General features: G+C 38.0%; 1 protein-coding gene across 1 annotated transcript in view; it reads right to left on the bottom strand.

Moving 5' to 3' along the window:
• LOC141830694 (heat shock 70 kDa protein 16) overlaps positions 1 to 16,085 on the bottom strand; it is a 38,913-nt gene extending 22,828 nt beyond the window's left edge. The window contains exons 1-4 of the mRNA XM_074718111.1: positions 14,766 to 16,085; positions 11,564 to 11,776; positions 9,651 to 9,746; positions 9,408 to 9,551 (exon numbers count right to left, since the gene is read on the bottom strand). Coding sequence (XP_074574212.1) covers positions 9,408 to 9,551; positions 9,651 to 9,746; positions 11,564 to 11,776; positions 14,766 to 15,938 — 1,626 coding nt within the window. The 5' untranslated portion in view covers positions 15,939 to 16,085. The remainder of the gene's footprint in view (positions 1 to 9,407; positions 9,552 to 9,650; positions 9,747 to 11,563; positions 11,777 to 14,765) is intronic.
• Between the last annotated feature and the right edge of the window lie 6,097 nt (positions 16,086 to 22,182).

Raw genomic sequence — 22,182 nt, 5'->3', positions numbered from 1 at the left:
AAAGTAGTGGTACCGGAGCTTTCGTCCCTACTGTTGTGATGCAGCTAACTGTTTTGATGAATTAGTCAATGGGGTTTAGGTTAGGGTTGTTGCATAGCTGATATGTTTGTTAAGTTATGCAGGATCTATTAGGTATAGAGATTGTCTTAGTGTGGTCAAGGTGTTCGATGGATGGCACGAACATCTAAGGGACTGCAACACAAGGTCAATAAGCTCGAAGAATGATGAAGTGGCCCTCTGAGAGACCATAGCACGAGGTCGGTGGTGATCTAAGAAGGATGATGCGAGCATTAAAGGGGCTACAGGACGAGGAGCATCGAAACAATATGAAGCCGAGGAGGTGGACTACATGAAGGATGACATAAAGAGGAGTCAAGGATTCGGTGCATCCGAGGGACGTGAGAAGACCTCAAGATTTGGAAAAACAACATAAGAGATGTGAGTAGAGTGACTTGTATAAAAAAAATAAAGGTAAATGGCAACTTAAGCGGACTTGACCTTAGATGTAGTTGAAGTCAAGGGAACTAATCAACTAGTGTTGGGATCCAATCGACTGGTGGCTAAGAAAACCACACCCCAATCGACTGATGGCTGTGTATTAAACAATTAGTAGCCGAATAAAGTCAATACCCCTGTTGGTGCAATCGACTGTTGGTTAAGGTTGACTAGTTATTAAATTTCGATATTTGATCAATATGTTTAATGGTTGAACAAAGTGTCAAATAGGTCAAGGTTGATCAAATACTTGGCAATGAAAAAGTCCAAATAAATCAAAGTTGACTAGACACTTGTCAGTTGAAAATCCAATAAGGGTTTGGCAAGGAAAATTCTAAAAGTGGATGGAAGATTGACTAGACACTTAGTAGTGGATTAAGGTTGATAGAACACTTGCCAATTGAAAATCCATCAGGGGTTTGACAAAGATAAGTCCAAATGTGGATCAAGGTTAACTGGACACTTGGTAGTTAAAGTCTACTCAATACTAGTAATAGAAGTTAAAAATCCTAACGGGTCATGGAGGATCAGATATCGATAATTAATGGGAAGTCATGGAGGACTAAATGTTAAGCAATTGATGGGAAATCCAAGCCAGTTAAGGGTGATTAAATGTGTGATAATAGAAGTCCAGATAACTCATAGAGAACTAAATGCATGGCAAGGGATGAAGTTCACAGAGTCAAGTGTAATGGATGCTTGTTAGTGATGGAAGTGCAAACACTTCATGAAGGATTGGATGCTTGGCAAGGAATAAAGTCTTAGTAGATCATGGGTATTTGAATGCTAGGTAAGGTTGGAAGTCCTAAAATAATGGATTCTAGACAGTGAAATTCTTGACACGTCACGGGTAACTAAATGCTAAGCAAGCTTGGAAGTCATAAAGGAGTGAATTTTCGGCACTAGCATGTCGAAGATGACATGAAGCTAGGCAATCAGTGAAGTCCTGCGGACGAAGAGTCTCTAGGTAATCGAAATCCAAGGAAGTTAACAATGGCTAATACTGGGCAATGGATGAAATCCCAGAGACAGTCTTAAAGCAAGGAAAGTCATGGTAGGTGAGGATACTAAGCAAGGAAGAAGTCCTTGTAAATCGGGTTAAGGCTACTTATAATAGGCAAACAAGGAAGCCCAAAGATGTAGAGTCTCTTAGCACGAAGTATCAATCGACTGATGAAAAAGTAGAGTTGACTGATGAACTCGAAAGCACAAAGATGTGGTTTAGGAGAGTTCAAGGTAGAGCAATCAACTAATACAACAGTTGACTAATAGGTTATTAATAGTCGATTGATGAATTTGAAACCACAAAGTTGTGATTTAGAGGGATTCATGAGTAATCGACTGATGTTGATCTAAGTCAACTAATAGTTCAGTTGGTTGGGTAATTGCCTCTGGTCGATATGAAAATGATTAGAAGGGGTTTGGGGTCGACTGTGATGGTCGATTAGTGCATAGGAAGTCGACTAGTGCAATTAACAGATGTTAAAACTTGTATCTGTTGAGGATACGGTATTCAAATACAACTTCGATATTGAATTCTTGTCATCTACAGTGAAGCGGTTGACTGGAAGGAAGTCATTACTTAACTGATAAGCAAGCAATCGACTAGAGGAGAGGAAGCAGTAGAATAGATTTAGGTTACAAATAGATACCATATAAAGGGGGATTTTGTTGAGGTCTCAACCCTAGACTTTTGGAGATTTGTTTGAGGTAGTTTGAGGGTGAGTGTTGTTGTATTTCAATGGCTCTAGTGAGCATACCAAAACAACCCAAGCAAGTAAACAAATAAATCCTCTGATTTGTAATTTTGTTTATTGCATTATTGTTGTATTTATTTATATCTTTTATATTGGTTTGCATTGCTTGTATCTTTTGTACTTGTTGGTATTGTTGTAAGACGGAGTACTTGTAAGAGGTTTCTTTGCCTCCGAAAAATTTCCAAGAAGGAAAAAAGTAGCAATGTTATTGGAGTTGATCCGCTAATGAATCACACGTTGTGGAGTAAGAACCCGAGGTTCTGAACCATATAAAAAGACTCATTTATGCTTGTCTCTTGTTTATGTTTTATTTATGTTTCCGCTATGCACTAACATTTTGTAAACAAGTATAATAGACAATAATAAGAAGAAAAGACAAACGAGCTATTCACTTCCCCCTAGCCACGCATATCGATGCAACAACCCCAAGTGTTGGGTTTGTGATTTGATCCAATCAACTAGTAATTGGGGAGCAGTTTGGTGATCCAATACAATAAATTGAGTCACATTGGGGCATTGTGATATGGATCAATTGGTTAATGATCTAGACTTTTGCCAAACAAACACAAAATGTTTGGCAACAAATAGTGCAGTCAACTGATGTTAGTTTGGAGAGAACAAAATGATTTGTAGTCGATTGGTGTGGTCAACTGAACACTGATCAGTCAACTATTAGTAGGACTAGTCGACTGATGCTACAGTGATCAATTTAAATGCAGCCAAAGATGGAAGTTTCAACAACTCAGAAAGATCTAGTCAGCATATAAACAAAAGACAGGATCCTAAGAGAAGGCTATAAAAAGGACTCAAGGGCATGCGAGAAGGTAAAACAATTAAGTGAAAAATAGTGTCATTACTCTACCACATTGAGAGACCCATTGTATTACTTTTCTTCTTTATATTATCATGTAAATTGTTGAGTTGTAAGAAGTTTCTCCAACTCTGGTGCTACTTAGGAGGAAATATAAAGGTTCTTGAGGTTGTGGAGTAAGAGCTAGGGGACTGCCAGACAACGTAAAATCATTTGAGTACTCTCGTTTGTCTTTCTCTTGTATTCAATTTTATTTTCCTTGTATATATTTTTGTAGAGCACTAACGTAGGTCAAAAGTAGTATTCACCCCCTCTATCACATCAACACTTAATCCTACAAATAGTTTTCTAATCTCACTTTTGTATGCAACACTTATCTTTGTAATTTGCACCTTCAAAAAAAGATTAATCAATGTCTCTCTTTTAATATCATCTTTCTATATGTCAAATAAATCGTAGCAAGTCCAACAAAATATATATCTTCCAGCCTGAGGAAGTGTGATAAAGCATGAAGTAACGTACTATCCAAAACCCAACTCTTGCAAACAAGGAGCAAAAAATAATATTACAAGGAATCTAACCCCTTTAATAGAACATCAATAACACAATTTAAAAAAAAACAATCAAGCTTATCCATAATAAATCTATATCAAATTTTTCCAAAAAATTAAACATGTTTAAAATCTGAGACAAGTCTTAAAATCACATAGAATTACAAATATTTTAAACTCAAAAAATTCAAAGGAAACCCTAACTTTATGCCAAAATTTTGGACTACATTATTCTCTCTAACCAACGAGAACTAACTTCAAACGAGTTGTTAACACTTTCTTTGGTTGTCATTTCCAAGCATAAGTAGTGTTTTCTTTGCAGACTTTGTTGAGAATGATTTCTTTCTTAGCCTTTCTTGGGCTGCCACTCCATTACATGAAAGATTGTTGGAATTTCATATTTGCTTTGCTTCTTAACCCTTTTGATCATCTCTTTCAAATAGTCACAATACACTTCCAATGATCAATAGGTGGAAATGCTCATTTAACTCTCCAGTGATAACTCAACATGCAAAAACAGAGGCTTAAATGACTCTCCATAACTTAGCATACTCTCAACTTTGAAAATTGAATTAATATTTAAATAAATATGCATTCTTGTAAATTTTTCTCATGGTAAAGGATGAGTGTTTAGATACAACCCTTTAGGATTTCTAGGCTTCCTAAGGCATTGGTATAATGTATATTGTTGTCTGAGTCTACAAAATGCATCAATACATTTTTTATAATAATTATTATTCAACTCCATCTTTTTCTAAGTAACCAACATGTATCAATCATGCACAACTAAACTCTCGGTCTAGTGGATAGAGTAAGCAAAGAAATCAAATTAATATGCAAATGAGCATTAAACTCAGAAGTTATTATAAATGGTCACGTTCACGCAACTGAAACAACTGTAACTAATTTTATCATATTATAATCTTATTTTCAAGCAGCGTGCCAATCAACTTAGAGCATTAAAGTGTTTTTCAAATGTGATGAGTTGTTAAAGGGTTTTGTAAAAGACTCACTCGAGTAAAGTCATAGGGGGTGCTCTTCGGGACACTCAATGGATTGATAAGAGGCTCTCTGAAAGGTCTCTAAAAGGTTTAAAGGTCAAAGTAGAATCATGACTACTTAAAGCATCATTAAAAGACTTATGTAAAGGATCACTAGGGGACTCTTTTAAAGGTAGAAGATTGTCAATGGACTCCTAAGAAAACTTGAGTAAAATATTTTCAGGGGATTCTTTAGGCGTTAAAGTAATTGGAGAGAAGATAGAAAGAGAAAAGGTGTAAAGGAATAATTTCTTGTATGCATAACTTGCCAAGAGATTACAATATTTATATACATATTATGTTGCCTAGTATACAATAATAATTCCTAATTAATAAATTCTAATAAATAATATTTCACTTGTTCTAATGATTTGTTCCAACAATTAATTTATCCTAATACTAATTTAAGTTGACAGAGTCATATTGGATAGCTCTATTTTACCCCATACAAACCCAATAGAAGGTCTCGAACTGAGTTTGGTTACCAACATATTGAAATGATGTCTAGATAACAGCTTAGTGCAGATGTCAACAATTTGATCCTTTGCTCCTCTATAGAGATATAGGAGACTTATAATAGTTGTCACATATTCTCAGGCAAAATGAAAGTCGATTTTCACATAATTTGTACGAGCATAAAAAATTAGATTTGTTGTAAGATATGTTATTCCAATATTGTCACACCAAATTTGAGGTGTAATGTTTATGAAACGATGTAGTTCAAAAAGAAAAAATTGAAGCCAAATAATTTCGGACATTGGAATAACTATAGCTTTATATTCAACCTCAGTGCTTGAGTAAGATAATAAAAGATGCTTTTTCAAATCCCATGAAATAAGATTTCATCTAAGAAATATTGCATATCCATTAATAAAGCGTCAATCTTCAAGAGAGCTAGCCCAATCTATATCATTGTAGGCATGTAATTCTTAAATGATTGACAATATAGAAGAAGACCATATAAAATAATGCCTTTGAGATAGTGAGAATTCTTTTCACACCTTCCCAATTTTGTTTAGTGAGAGAATGCATAAAGTGACAAGCACGATTTATGACAAATGCAATATTTGGTCATAGGATAGTGATATTGTAAGGCTTCGAAAAGGCTTTGATAGATCTAGGGATCAAAATAGCAAGAGAGAATAAGGTTAAAGAGAAGTTATTTAAAGCATAAACGTGCACCATCCATTTTAGCTTGTTGGAGAAATCCAATAATGTATTTGGTTTGAGAGAGAGACAACCTTTAACATGTGTGATATGTTTAATACCTAGAAACAATATCATAGATCATCATTGTATTTGTAAAATGGAGAAGAATTAGTCTTCAAACCATAGAATGTGTGAGCTTGTAACCAATTAGACAAACGATACACCATGCATGAGGAGCTTATAAGAATTCCTTGAGTTAACAAACGCATGTTAGAAATTTTGGATGCATGAACCCAAATGGCTTACCTCCATAAACACAATTTCCTCAAAACAGTCGTGAAGAAATGCATTGGAAACATCTATTTGGTGTACCAGCTAGTTAAACAAGGTTCAAAATCTTGAGTCATGCAGAAGTTTTAATCTTTAACTAGAATGATATTGTTCCGTGCCGATATTTCGATGCATGGTGTTGGTAATGGATTGGACTTACAGGAGGTGAAGCATAGGAAGAGGACATTGTATGTGCTGAACACGATTTTAAATCTTGTACCATGTCGGCGAAACGACCGAAACATATCATTTTATTGAAACTCGATATCACTCAGCATAGGCAATGTCTCATTCCTTTGCTTTATCCCCTTTCTCCTTCACCTCCAATCTGTCACCAGCAACATGCATCGGATCGTCTACACAATACCAGAACAATAGGTTTCTAGTTAAAGAATGAAACTACGACACAACTCGAGATTTTGAACCGTGGTGCCAAGTGATATCGAGTTTCAATGATTTACCAGAACGATACATTTTGACCATTTTGCATGGTACGGTATGAGATTTCAAACCATAATTATAAATACTGGCTATGGATAACATTAAATGTAATTTTTATAATTGGGCTAAAGGTGTCATTGAAATTAATACATGGTTGTTGATTGAATCCTTCTTTAACTATAAGTTGAGCTTTCTAGCATTCAAAAGAGCCATCAACTCGATACTTAGGTGAAAGACCTATTTAGAGAGCATAACATTCATGGAGAAAGTACGAGGAACTAGGCTCCATGTTCCATTGCGAAGAAGAGCATTAAATTATGTAATTATTGTAGCACACCAATTTGGATCCTTGTTTATCTATGACGAACAAGTTGGTTTAACAAATTTTAAAAAGACCACTAGAAGTCGTGGATGAGAATATCGGATAACCACTGGTGGACACCGTGTATAGATGTCACTTAAAAGAAGCACATGACAAGGAACATCATTATTTGAATTACTCATTATTTGAATTACTTATTTGAACATCATTATTTTATACCGTGCCATGTCGATCAGCAAGGACGGAATTTACCATTGAATCCACCAATCAACACCGGCACAAAGCCACGATCTCGCGGGGTTGTAGAGGTAGGCACGGCCTCATAGTAGCCTCGCGAGGTCACAGAGGCAAGCTCTAGGTCGTGGAGGCATGTGCTAGGTCGCGGAGGCAGCCGTGAGATTGCATCACCTTTTTTAATTTTTCATTTCTATTTTTTATTAGAAAGTTAATTTCAATTCCTTTCTCTATTTCTTTCCCTCTTCTTAATTTTTTTCCTTTATTTGTTAATTTTTTTCCTCCTTGTTATTTTTTTCCTCCTTCATCCGTCCATAAGAGTAAATAGAAAGAAAAACACATGTTTACCTCTTTAAGGATGGTTAATCTATCTGTCCACGAGGTAAACAGAGAAAAAAACTCTTCAAGATAGAGAAAACAAATTGTAAAGAAAAATAGAAAATAAATATAATATAATTTCTAACCTTATAAAATATACTACTATGAATTAAACTATTATATATATAAATTTGATTTAATTTTAAATTCATCAAAATAAATCCAAATTAAATCTAGTTTAAACCTACTTGTTCCTATCATGTCTACTTGTTGGACTTCAACTAACCTAAATTGACTTTTACTCAATAAGCATTAAACATTCACAAGATAATATCAAAATTTGAACTTAACAATCAATATGTCAAACATAACTTAATAATAAGCATCTATAACAATCAAATATTAATAAAATAATAATAATTAATATATTCATATTTAAACTCATGGGTGGTGAATGAAAGATAGTGAGCTGACAAAGGTGATTCTAGTGTTATGTTCACTTTACAGACAAGGCATGCAACAAGATTTGTCACCTCCTTCCTCACAGGAGTAGAACTGGTTTGTTGGAGCAGAGGAGAAGATGGTGTTGATTCAATAAAGAAGAGGTAGAGTTGGCATGAATAGGGGGAGGTGATAGAGGCAATGTGGACCACAAGTGATGAACATTCGCACTGAGGGCAATGCACACACTTCTTCTGTTGCTAGAAGGATCGAAGAGGAGGTCAATGGGCAACCCAAGGGGCAAACAAAATCAACCATAAGGTGGTAGAGCAATGATGGATGAATAAGAGAGCACAAGAGTTCCATGTCGGTGGATGGGGCAATCAACAAGTTCAAGACTATTATGTTGCAGAAGGATTGGGAATAAACATGCAAAGTGTGAAACCACACCAAACGTTTCCAAGATATAGAAATATCTCTAAGAAACACAAACACGCGACACAAAGCATAAAGCGTAAAAAGAGATTGAATCAACAATTTGACTTAGATACCCCACTTGGTACAACACACGAACTAATCGTGCCACCCAAAAATGAACTCTTGGCGAAATAGGAGGGAAAAAAGGCATTCTAACCCTTCTATAGATTCCCAATAAGAATATTTTCTTGTAAAACAATGATGTTGCTTATCCCTAATATATCAACAACAATTTTTTAGAGAATTAAATAACTTTAAAATCTAAAACAACTCTTAAAATTAAATAAAGTTAAAATATTTTAACCTCAAAATTTTAAAAGAACTAAATTAATCCAATTTCGACTATGTCAGAGTTATACAGAAATTGCACAACATTTTATTTCCCATTGACCTGTCTAGATATCTCTTGGCAAATGGTTCATGCCATAACACTGCTTCCAAATGAGGAAAAGAATTCACCAGCCTAATTCAACGTAAAAAAAAAACTCAATCTAACTCATTTCAAAGCAATATAACCAAAATATATCCAATAGTATTCTGCATCTGTGAGACACTTAACCCTAACAAAATCAGGTCAAAATTCTCTTAGCTAACAGAAGGAAACTTCAGATTGGAATGGCACCAAAAAATCAAGAAAGAAGCTCCATTCAAAGGGATATAATTATTTTTCTAACTAAAACTCAATAAATGAGATTCTTCATGCTATATGAGTAGAAATTTTTGAAACCTTTAAGATGCTATCTACATTACCATGGCCTGGTGATGTAGTAATGGTGAAGCTTTTGTATTGATTTGATGGGTGGTATTCTTCTGTCATTTTTCTCTCTTAATCTTCTTATCTCATTATTACATATATTACCACTCTTCTATGTATAATGGTGTATGCTTGTTTTCAGGGTAATTGTATATATCACCTTTGTTGGTTACTAAAAGAAACACCTAGACCTGATCAGATTTAAAATGTGTATACTCAAAGTGAAAAAGTCAAGAAAAATAAGGTAATCCTACAACTAAAGAGTTTATGAGACATCAGATACTCACTGAGAACACTGGCGCAAATTCATTATTTTCCACTATTCCATTGTTGTCCATGTCAGATTTCCCTTCGAAAGCGGACTCATTTTCCATCTTATCCATTTGCCTTGCATCACTTGAAACTGGATCATTGTTTTCATCTTCAATCAACTGAAGCAGTTTTATTATGTAATCTCATAGTTAAGAAAGATGAATATTGCTGTTACAGTATTTCAAGAATAGCATAAATAAACAAACATTAGTACTTACTGAGACAGAATCCAGATAAACAATTCCATGAAGATTCAACCTAACTTTTGCTTTAACTTTATGCCTTTTTCCTTTATTAACAGGAAAAGGGCCAACCTGAAGGAACAGCAATTATAATATTATATTATGTAGCTTTAATATTAATCTACCAAATAGTGTGAAGTACGATGAACTAGTTCAATTATATAATAGAAAATGAATGCTTTCTGAAATAAAAAAAGATGGAAGATTGTTAATTCAATAGAACTGTCACAGTTGTGATACTCAGCAGAACTGCTGCTTTCTGAAATAAATGATACTTTCATCACTCAGCAACATTCTCATGACCGTTTTCTCCCTTTTCCAGAGTTTGTTAGGGTTTAAAAATCCAGTCATGTTTTTATAAAGACGCGGCCATTATATTCCGGATCTACAAAAAGGGAAGGATCCCTTTTATTGATTTATCTTCAATTTAATAATATTTTTTCCACTTTGTTTGTCAAGAGTTGAATTTTCGGTATCAAAGCCGATCCTAGTTTGGATACTTGTTCTTTCTTCCTATTGTTTTGTCCTCGAGCAACCCAAAGGTCGAAGACATCCCTTCCACACACAAACCTACTTCCTGTTCGTGAGCATCCTATGTCAGACTTCATGCTTCTACGTTCATTCTCAAAGGGAGTTCCTTCCCCTCCCCATAGTCCCTGATCAGAGAAGGCAAGGACTTCACCTGCCCACATCTAGTGCAAGACTCGTGCCATGTCACTGCCCAAAGACTCCAATGCCTCATCCCTGACATCCATGTGCTACACTCAACTTCAATTCCGCTAAAGCAAGCCCCTAAAGCGTCAACTTAGGTGAGCCCTTTTTCTCACACTAAGATCTCAGTGTTGCATGTCGCATTAATGAGACAAACAACACTCCCCACCAAATAACATCGCCTACTTTGTCTGGAAACATTGTTAGCTACAGTTCCAATAACACCTATCATCTTCATTGAAGGGCAGCCTGTGCTGCCCTCCGATCAAGAGAACCCAACGCCATCCTAAGATAAATTTGAGCCTCTATCTTTAAACATTGAGTTTGTCATATGGGAGCTACATAGAGTACTTCTAGATCATATATATTTGTATCATGAGGGACCATCTAAGAAAGGATAAGAAAGAATTATGCTCACGAGGCAATAACTACTTGTATTTGAACAACCAAAGAAAGCACAAGCAACTCGTTCGAAGTTGAGTTCTCCTTGTTTGGAGAGAATGATGCAGTATTTGAGAATAAATTTAAGGTTTATTTCAAAAAATTTAGTTTTAAACTTCTACAATTTTGTTAAATTTTAATAGTTGTTTTAAATGCTAAGAGAAGTTTATTAGATTTTTGGGGGGATAAGATAGGTTGTTATTTTAAAAAGAACTTATCTTATAATCAATTTACTAAAGAGTTAGAATTGTAATTGATCATCTTTCAATTTAGTAATATATTCTCCTCTTCAATGAGTTATGAGAGTTTTGGCAGTACAATTTTTTGTGATGCATCACTTAATCTTCATAGTTTAGCTTGCAAAATAGGTTTACATCCCATGGAATGGATATTCTTTGATTGAATGAAACTTTCCATCTTTGTGAGATTCTTTGTGTGAGATCATTCTCGGTGTTGTATCAAACAGTATCAAAGATGAATTTTCCATTCCGCATCGTGTTCTCGTTCTTCCTCTCCCACACAGATAACTCTTGTTTCCCACCTCAAAAACCTCCAAGTACACATGTTTCTAACTATAATATGTCATATATTGAAAAAAAAATCATTAAACTAGAATGACATGCAGAAATTTCTATAAACAAACAATAAAGCATCTAAGCAATCAATATAGTAATGCATGCACACAGCAATTATAAAACAACTTAACAAGCATGTTTTACAGCAACTTAATAGTTTACCTGATAGCAGCTGATTTTTAGTGGGGCACCAGGTGGAAGTTCACTTTGGATGGCATAAAATGCTTCCATATTAAATGAATTAGTTCGATAAAAAGAAAGCACTTTAACACTTGGAATCAGTTGTCCCTTTCGTATTAGAACATTAGTTGACACAGTTGTAATAGGATTTTCATCCATTGCAAAGTTAACTGAGAAAGGAAAAGAGTCTGACACCTGCAATCACCAATAAACATGCTTAGGTATCAAAATTAGAAGACTATGTACAGTAAAATGGTTGAAACTGAAAACAAAAAATGGAAGTTTCATATAATGAAAGATTACCACTATACATGTTTCGCTATTTCTGTTTCAACTTTTTCTAAAAGTAGCACCTAATGGAAAGTTGTTAGTAAAACATTTAAGCCCTATCTAGAAGAAGAAGAATAATATTCTCTCGGAGACATTGAACTGCAAACGGGCAAAAATATGAATTAATCTACAAAGAAAATTATTCTCATGGAGGCACAACCCAAAATGGCATGTGTATATAAATCCATCACAATCCAAACCCAATATTATCAAGAGACTCATGAAACAAGTCACCTTATATAAGGGCAACCCAGTGCACGAAGCTCCTACTAATGCGGTATCCCAGGGAAAGGTCTATAGTACGCAATCTTACCCTACTTATGAAGTGACCATGTAATATGTGTAAATAAGATACAACACCAGGAACCCTTAGTATTTTGCCATGTTGCACAATATTTGAGAGAAAATATTGCCAATAAGACAGGAATATACAATAGTTGTAGACGGCATAGAGAAATTTGTTAATCCATGACAGTAACCTGAGATAGTGTTAATGAAGTTACTGAAGACATGTTTTAGCATAAATAGTCAGAGGAATGAAATATAAACTTCTGTACATAGCAATTTCTTGCTGATGAAGAAAGCAAATCAAAAAAATGTGGCTAAGCATGCAGTCTCAATTTATTGCTAATACGAATCCATAAACAATATATCTGTGAAAATGGCCACATAGTATAATAAGAGCACTGCAAGTGCCTTGTATTAATACCGGATTTGACATAATGAAGTGGACAAAATTAACAATATAACCAGCAAAATCCTCATACAGCTTTACCTTGAAGCTTCAAGATAGAATTCCCAGGTTATGAATTATTTACCAATTTAATATAGGTAATACAGCAAAACAAGGCCCTGGTTTCAAGTTTACTATAACCCACCCTGTTTTCAATTTTTACCAAAAACACCCCCACCCCTTTCTCATTTACCATTACTCTTCCATGTCAAAATTTCCTTCATCAAACCAGATGACAACATTTTTGCTAAAATTGTATGTGTGAATTCATTTTCACCTAAAATATACATTTTGGGGTGCTGTCCTAATGGTGCATAAATAATTCACTTTGGCCTAAATAAACTAAATCTAAAATCAACTTGCTCTAGCTGCGCAAAATGGTCAACAAGCTAATTTGGGAATCAGTTCATGACAACATTTTCACAGGGAATTTTGTGCGATTTCATTTGCATCTAAAAAACTGCATTTGGGGGATAGTTATATCATAATGGTTAAACAACTCACTTTCATCAAAACAAGCCCATAAAAAACTGCATTTGGGGGATAGTTATATCATAATGATGCTTAAACAACTCACTTTCATCAAAACAAGCCCATTTCAAAATCAGCTAGCAAGTTGATTGCATAGTCAACAAGCTAACTTCGAAATTAGCTTATATAGGCAGTTTCCTTTAAAAGCCCTATCTGTGAAACCATTTCCACTTAAAATGCATTTCAGCATTATATTTTTGGCTAAAATAATCCAATATTTTATTTACATTTCACTTATTTTTTGAAAAAAAAAATGCTCTTAAATTATTACAAAATTGTATCACTTTGATCTATTTTATTTTTTTTTAAACAAATCACTTAGTAGTAAACTTATAAATTTTTAAAACTTTAGATGTTTTATGATTTTTTAAATTTATAACTCATTTAGAAATTTTTAAGAATTTATTGAAGAATTTACATTACTTAACGTTGTATTACTTTTTAAAAAAATTTAAATTTTATTTTGATGATTTTTCGATATTTTTTAAAATTTATATATTATGTAGCAAGTTTGACCAGCTTAGATACATGTGTTAGACCGATTGAGCGGCCTCATGAGTGGGTGTGTATGATTTTTCTATGAGCAGGTAACGATGTAGTAGTTAGTTAGAGCGCAATTATGGCAAAAAAACTATAGGTGGGGCATCCAACTGAAGTTTTAGAAAAAAAAATGATAGTCTTTTATTGTTTCTTAAAAACAGAGCACTCCTTTCATTTTTTTTTACCCATTTTTTGAATCTACTTATGACTAGTTTGGCACAAATAAATTTAAATTGAAAAGTATAATACAAAAAGCAAATAGAGAAGGGTGCATTTTAGTAAAAAATGAGAACAATGGCGTATGTCAGTTCCGTATTATCAAGTTGGGCATTCTTGATAGGGTCCTCTTCTTTGTTTGTATTATTGAAGTCCAATATAAAGATGGGATAGGAATTGTGGACAAGTCAAATGTGTATTCCACATGTTTTAGGGTCTCTTCCCTATTGATTGAATTCCTATGAAGACTTTCATTCCTTCTCTTTCCAAAGGGCTAGTACTAGCTATTGAGAAGAGCGGCTAGCAAAAGAGCCCCAATGCACATAATAGAAAAGATGATTGCTTGGCTAACTTTCATCTGCATTGATAGCACCCTTAAAAAAATTAAGGGTGTGTTTTGATAAATTTCCCTTTAATATAATGTAAGACGTTGTCATGTTTTTACTAATCAAGTTATAATGCTCAATAGCTAAGTAGTCATCCTTCTACAACTTAAGGTTACACAGGAAAGAGCTTTCTTCCAAGACCTATGTTAACATATCTGATTGGGGAACACTTCTCTTAAATGATTAGGTAACAAGGACAGTCCCTGTTTAGTGATTCATGGTCTGATATGCCCTCTACATTAACCTCAACTATGTTAAACCTTACTGAACATCATGTGATTAGCCAAAGTCCAAAGTGTTTGGCACGGGCAGACAAATGATGAGTCATGGGCATAGCAATGATGTCATTAAACAAGACTATATGGCAAATAAATTAGGATTTGGAAATCAAGTTCTGTGGAACTAGACAACCACAATAGTGGAACATTATAAAAGTAGAAATTCTCACCTCATAATCCCTGACCTTGAATGTGGGACTTAGCATAGCACAATGAAGGGCACAACCCCTAGCAACACATTCACTAGCATTGAGAGTTCGGCTTGGCTCCCTCCTAAAGAACTCTGTCAAAATCCTTGTTATTGCAGGGATTCGGGACCCAGAGCCAACAAGTTCAATGGCGTTGATTTTATCATGTTTCAGTCCCGAATGTTCTAAAGCCCGTCTGCATGGTTCCAAAAGCCTGTCAAGCAAACTTGTGCATAATCTCTCAAATTCTTCCCTCTTGATGTACCCCTTCACATCTTTCTCGTCCATCAAACACTCTATATTCAGGGGTGCCTCCAGGTTTGCACTTAGAACCCTCTTCAGTTTCTCACAAGCAGCCCTCAACCTGATGCTGGCTCGTACATTAGAATGTACATCAATCTTGTACTGCTCCTTGAATTGCTCAGAAAAGTGGTTGAACAACACCTCATCGAAATCCCTCCCACCCAAATTTGCATCGAAAGCATGTGATAGAACATTCATTTTGTCAGATCCGAAGCTCACAACAGAAACCTGGGTGTCGCAATGACCAATATCGATAAAAACTACACAGGAGGAAGACCCCCGTGGGAGCTGATCGGTCTTATAGATTCCATACCCTAATGCGGTCGCAGCACAGTCGTGCATCAATCGCAGCGGGTTCAGGCCAGCAATTGCAGCAGCATCGAGATAGGCCCTCCGTTGGATATCGGTGAAGTAGGAAGGAATCCCAATGACGCAATCGATGACCACTGTCTCCAGGTTCTTCTCCGAGATCTGCTTGAGGTGACCGAGGAGCATGGCGAGGATCTGGACGGGGGTGAAAGAGCGTTGTTCGTTCAGGAAATTGACGCGGAGCAAGATCCCTCCATCAGGGGCCTCGGAGGCATTGAATGGGAGGCGGCGAAGGTCATCCTGAACAACGGGATCGCGGAAAGGGCGGCCAATGAGGCGCTTGACTTGGGAGACGGTGTCTCTGGGGAAGCGGGAGGCGGTAGCAGCGCCGGCAGCCCCGATGAAACGCTGTTTATCGCCGAAGCAGACCACGGCCGGAGTCTCACGCTCGGACTCGTCGTTGAGGAGGACGTCGATGCCGCGCTGCCGAACGGTGCCGATGACGCAGCTGTCATTGCCGACGTCAAAGCCGACTACGCTCATCTCGGAGCTTGCACTCAATCACGAAAAGCGGAGGAGCAATTCGAGGTCGGGATTTGGATCAGGAATGAGAAGAACCCTAGAGAAAGAGAGAAGAGAGAGGGTGAGGAGGAGAGGGATTGAAGGAGAGCAAAACGTGGAGACTGCATCGTTCAGAGCAAAAGCCCAAGAAGGCACAAGAGAAACGAAGTAAGTAAAATTAATTGAATTAAATGTAAAGCAATGGAAAAATCTAATTTTTTACTATCCTAGGTTTAATTATAATTCCTTCTTTTACCTCAATGTTAGATTATATTTGAATGTGATTTATCTTAAGGTAATCAATATTTCCTTTCGAAATGCATCGATGTATCTACTCTAATGTGATCACTATTCTCATATTAATTGAATTAGGATAAACCTTTTACATGATATGACAACTAATGTTATCCTCGAGAAAGTTTCAATTACTTCCCTGAGCAAACATTAAGTATTTTATAGATCTGATACTAGAGTTAACCTCTCGATCTATCCCTAAATCTCTAATAATTGTAAATATATACTAATATATTCATAATTGTCAATTTTTTTTTGTTAAACATGTTAAATCTGAATCAAAAATCAAACATATTATAAATGTTGGATCTCTTGGATACCGACTAGAGAGGGGGGGTGTGAATAGCCGTCCACACTTTTCGCTTTTTCTTGCTTCGTCTTCGTTAGCACAGCGGAATGATTAATCAGAAATACGAAGACTGAAATCAGCACACTAACACAAGGATTTACGAGGTTCGGAGATGATGCTCCTACTCCTCGGCGTGTCCGTAAGGTGGACGATCCCTCGATCTTTCGGTAGATCAGACCCCGATAAATATCGGCTATAATCTTCTCCTTCTCGGTGGAGGAACCTCTCCACAGATTGTCTCAAATGATACAAAGATAAGCTCAAGACAAGGAGAATACAATGAATCAAAGATCGGACAACAGAGACAACAAGAACCGCTTGCTGCTCAGCCTGTTCCTCCAAACACAGGACGTTGCTCTAGACAGAGCCAACAAGAACAGCTTGCACAAGCCTGTTCCTCCAAACACAGGACGTTGCTCTTGTTTCCTCTTCTTTGATTCACGATCAGGCTCTCGTAAGATTGGCAATGGCGCTTCTGAGCTCTCAAGGATGATCAACAGTAAATGCGTGAGTCTCTCTTTCCTCAGCGCTGCTTCTTGCTTCTCTTATAGCCTCTGCTTGGTTCTTGTGCCCAACGGATCCCTGCACTGTTCTGACACCAGCTGCCGTCCGTTGTCACAGAACTCTCCCTGCAGAAGAGACAGCTCAAAAGCCCGCCTTGGAACTCTCACCATCCATTTGAATTTCCCTCCATAACCTGTCCTGTATATCTGCACACTCAAAAGCAGCATTAAAAACATTCTAGCACAAGGACATAGTATAAGGATGGATAAAACATTAAAGTCCAGGTCACGAGCAAAGCTACCAAAGCTTTCTCGGACCAAACAGGAGACCGGGCCACCAAGGCCCTCCTCCTGGAATCAAGAGACCGAGCCACCAAGGCCCTCCTCTTGAGGAATCAGGAGACCGAGCCACCAAGGCCCTCCTCCTGAGATCGAGCTACCAAAGCTCACGGTCCCGAGCCGAGCTACCAAAGCTCTCCCGGACCATCCGGCCATTCGCACCAAGCTCCCGGCCACTCAGGTTCTGAGCCACCAAGGCTCCCTGAAATCGAGCTACCAAAGCTCACGGTCCCGAGCCGAGCTACCAAAGCTCTCCCGGACCATCCGGCCATTCGCACCAAGCTCCCGGCCACTCAGGTTCTGAGCCACCAAGGCTCCCTGAAATCGAGCTACCAAAGCTCACGGTCCCGAGCCGAGCTACCAAAGCTCTCCCGGACCATCCGGCCATTCGCACCAAGCTCCCGGCCACTCAGGTTCTGAGCCACCAAGGCTCCCTGAAGTCGAGCTACCAAAGCTCACGGTCCCGAGCCGAGCTACCAAAGCTCTCCCCACCTGTCCCGGCCATTCGCACCAAGCTCCCGGCCAATCCGGTCCTGAGCCACCAAGGCTCCTCCTGGACCATCTCGGAGACGAGCTACAAAAGCTCTCTCCATTCGCCCACGAACACCAAGTTCTCGGCTACTTCGGTCCTGAGCCACAAAGGCTCCTTCTGGACCAATCCGGAGACGAGCTACCAAAGCTCTCTCCATTCGCCCACGAGCACCAAGCTCCCGGCTATCACAGTCCCGAGCCACCAAGGCTTCTTATCTCTCGGCCAAGGGCAATACCTTCTCGGCCTCACCTCTCCTGATCAGATAATCACTTTCCCGGGCAAGATCTTACATCTCCCGGGCAAGATCTCACTTCTCCGGTTAAGACACTCTCCTCCGGACAGAAGTCAGGCTATCCAAGCATTCTCCCGGACAAGCTTCTCTCGGCTTTGTTTCTCCCGGCCAAACATCTCTTCTCCCGGCCAAACGTCTCTCGACGAAGTTAATCTCCTTGCCGGGCAAGATCTTACTTCTCCCGGGCAAAAACTTATTACTCCCGGTCAAGTTCCCGGGCAACTTTCTCTCGATACTCTTCTCTTCTTCCCGGCTTCACTTCTCTTCTTCTCAGCTTCACTTCTCTTTTTCCCGGCCAACCTACTCTCCCGACTAAGATGAACTTCTTCCCGGGTAAGGTAGTATATTTTCCCGGCCAAGATGCTGCTTTCCCCAGGCAGAGATCTCCACGGATACGTCGGGCCTGATCGACCACATGGTCGATCACGGCTAGCTGATCGATCAGCGGTCGACGTCAGGGAGCTGATCGACCAGCTGGTCGATCAGCTTGCCCTGATCGACCAGCGGTCGATCAGTGGATCGACCTGCTGATCGACCAGCTGATCGACCAGGTCGATCAAGCTGGTCGATCAGTGATCGACCAGCATCCACCACGTAGGGGGTGAATAGCGCGTATTGCTTTCGTTGAAAATTCGTTCGAAACTGTAAAAAACTTGCAGCGGAAATTAGAAAAACAAGAAGGACACGCGGGATTTTTTACTTGGTTCCCAACCCCCCAGGGTCAGTACGTCCAAGGCCTATGCACGGCAACGTCCGTCCACTATGGTCTCCTTCCCGAACCTTGTTCGGAGGTGGAGAAACCCGTCTTACAGTCCGTAAATCATAAAGCAATAACTGATAAAATAAGTGCAGTAATGAAAAAGGTAGAACCAAATGTACGGCCGGATCTGAGAGGTCCTGAGCGCCCAACGCTCCTCCTGGATCTTCCCCGGCGGCAGTTGTCTGGTCCCGTTCGCGTTCGGCGGCAGCACGTGTAAGAATGGAGGCGTAGAATTGGATATTGAAGCTGCTGGTCGAAGTCCCCATATATAGTGGTCCTGAGTCGACTCAGATGCCCATCTGGGTCGACTCCAGCTGACGTGGCAGATCAACTTTTATCCTTTTCGTTATCTGCTGTCTGAGTCGACTCAAATGCCCTTCTGAGTCGACTCCAGCTGCTGTGGCGTCAACTGCGATAAGCCTTGACTCTGCTTGAGTCTGCGTCAGCCTGAGTCGACTCAAAACTCGATCTGAGTCGACTCCACCGCCGAGTCGACTCAAAACTCCAGTTGAGTCGACTCAACCCAAGTTTGACCTGAGTTGACTTTAGCTTGACTTTGAGTTGACTTTGCTTGCTTCACCTCTACTTTTCCTTCTTGCTTCCAGCTCCTGGTACCTGCAAGATAAGTATACAAGCAAGCAAACAAAACAACCTAAAGGCTTACCTAGTGGGTGGTCTAACTTCAGATTTCTACCGAAATCCTGGGTTAGTCTAACCCACTCCATTCTGGAGAATTTATGCCAACCAAGTCCTCCAGACTTGTTGGACTTGTGCTCGGCTCTGTCTTTGCCCCCCAGGACTTTAACTGCAACTGACCTACAGTCCAGTCTTCTGCTGCAACTCGTCCTCCTGACCTAAGTCCAGCTTTCTGCAACTTGGTCCTCCTGACCCAAGTCCAGATCTTGCCTGGTGCACGTTGACTCTGCCAAGACTTCTGCCTGATCTTCCAAACCAGGACTTTCCTTTGCCTAGCCTACAACTAGGACTTCCCTTGCCCAGCTTCACTCACTAGGACTTCCCTTGCCTAGTTTAACCAACTAGGACTTCCTCTGCCTAGTTTGACCAACTAGGACTTCTCGCTAGTCAACCGACTAGACTTGCTCACATCCACACACCCAAACATCAGATCCTGTTTGGGTCAACCCTTGGTCAAACTGACCAGACCTTAGGTACATTGTCAAACATCGAAACCTAAGGCAAGATGCTGTGCTTCTTGCACCAACAATCTCCCCCTTTTTGATGTTTGACAATTCTTAAGTTAATAATAGGTCAGGGTTTAAACCTGGGAGAATTTTATATGTATTAACTTAAGTCCCTTTTCTCCCCCTTGTCACACATCAAAAACCACTTTTATAAGTCAAAATAATATTAAGTGGATTTTCCTTGCACCAACAATAATGGTCTCCCTATGGTCACAACTAAGTCCTTGACAATTCTTGAAAGACCATAGTAGATTGAAATAAGTTTTGAAATGGTAATTTTTTTTTTGCAAAAGTAAATTTTCAAAGTTATTTTGTAAAGTGATTGAAGTCAAATTTTCAAAAACATTTTCAAAAGGATTTTCAAAAATAAATTGGTAAAATAATTTTCAAAAATGATTTTCGAAAGAGGTTTTCAAATATAGGGTTTCAAAAGTTTTTTTTTGCAAAATATTAGATTTTGAAAATTAGTTATTGTCTTTTTAAGTTAGAATCTCCCCCTTAACCTGACACGTCCTCAGGGCTCTTTGTTGACCACAAAGCAATCTCCCTGTGTGTCTAAGGGTTTGACCTAAAAGAAAAAGAGTATAGTAATTTTTAAAGAAGATAGATAGGTTTTTTGAAAAAGTATTTATTATTCTTTTTAAATTAAAATCTCTCCCTTAACTAGACACGTTCTCGGGGCCCTTTGTTAACCACAAAGCAAACTCCCCATGTGTCTTAGGGTTTGATTCTAAATCAAAAAGAATATATTAATTTTGAAAATATAGAGGTTTTTCAAACAGATTTAAGAGGAAAATAATTTTTACTCTTTCGATTTTTAACCTCCCCCTAAACCTGACACTTTCCTAGGGCTCCTTGTTAACCACAAGGCAAACTCCCTAAGTGTCTTAGGGATTAGTCTAAATCAATAGAGTAAATAAATATTTTTAAAGAGATTTTTCAAAATAAGTTTTTTTTTAAATGATAGTTATGCTCTTTTTGATTTTGGATCTCCCCCTAAATCTGACATTACCTTAGGGCTCCTTGTTGACCACAAGGTAGACTCCCTAAATGTCTTAGAGGTTAATCTAAATCAAATTAGAGCAATTAATTTTTAAGATATTATTAATTGAACTTTTAAGCTTGGGCTCCCCCTAAATCTGACACTTCCTTAGGGTTGCTTGTTGACCACAAGTCAATCTCCCTATGTGTCTTTAGGAGTTGTTCCAAGTTAAAAGACCAATTATAAAATAGATTTCAAAAAGATTCTTTCAAAAGATTTTAGAAAATTTTAAACTTAGTTTTAAAGAGGTCTTTTTTTAAAATATGTGTCTTTCAAGAATGACCTCCCCCTGAACCAGACACTCTCTTAGACATCCTTGTTGACCACAAGGATTTTCTGCCTATGTGTCTTAGGGTACTTAGACTTAGTGTTGACCTAAAGGTTTGTGTCTAATGTGTTGGTCAACCAAGTTTTCAAATGTATAGGGTTTTGAAAATTGTATTATAAATACACCCAGCAAGCATGAAACTCAAGGAAATATCAATTTTCAAAAATAGTTTTTATAAAATATATATAATAGATTTTGAAAAGATTTTCAAAAATTTGTCCTTTAAAGTCCTTATCATCTCACCCGTTCTAAGTGCCTCAGTACATGGCAAACAGGAGTTACCTTATAGGTTCTGTGAGATGAGTTGTCAATTTTATCTTGGTTAAGTTTAAGTTAAGTTCTATTGAATCTTTGACCTTGTGTTAGATTCAAGTTTAACCGTCAATTGATTAAGTTCACATTTCAAAAACTGATTTCCAGTTGGTGGCGAGGCACAGTGGCCTTCTTTGGCCGAAGCCTTATTGGAACAACAACCACTTTCTAGACAAAATCAATTTGAGAAATTATAAACTTAGCCAATTTTCTTGAGAAACTTTGGTCTAACTAGTCTAGGATGTGGCGAGGTAGCTTCGGTTAGTTTGGTTA

The sequence above is a fragment of the Curcuma longa genome, chromosome 6 (assembly GCF_044706935.1).
Source record: "Curcuma longa cultivar G26 ecotype Majalengka, Jawa Barat chromosome 6, ITB_CL_G26_1.1, whole genome shotgun sequence".
Taxonomy (NCBI): Eukaryota; Viridiplantae; Streptophyta; class Magnoliopsida; order Zingiberales; family Zingiberaceae; genus Curcuma; species Curcuma longa.
This window is presented reverse-complemented; position numbering and strand designations above follow the sequence as displayed.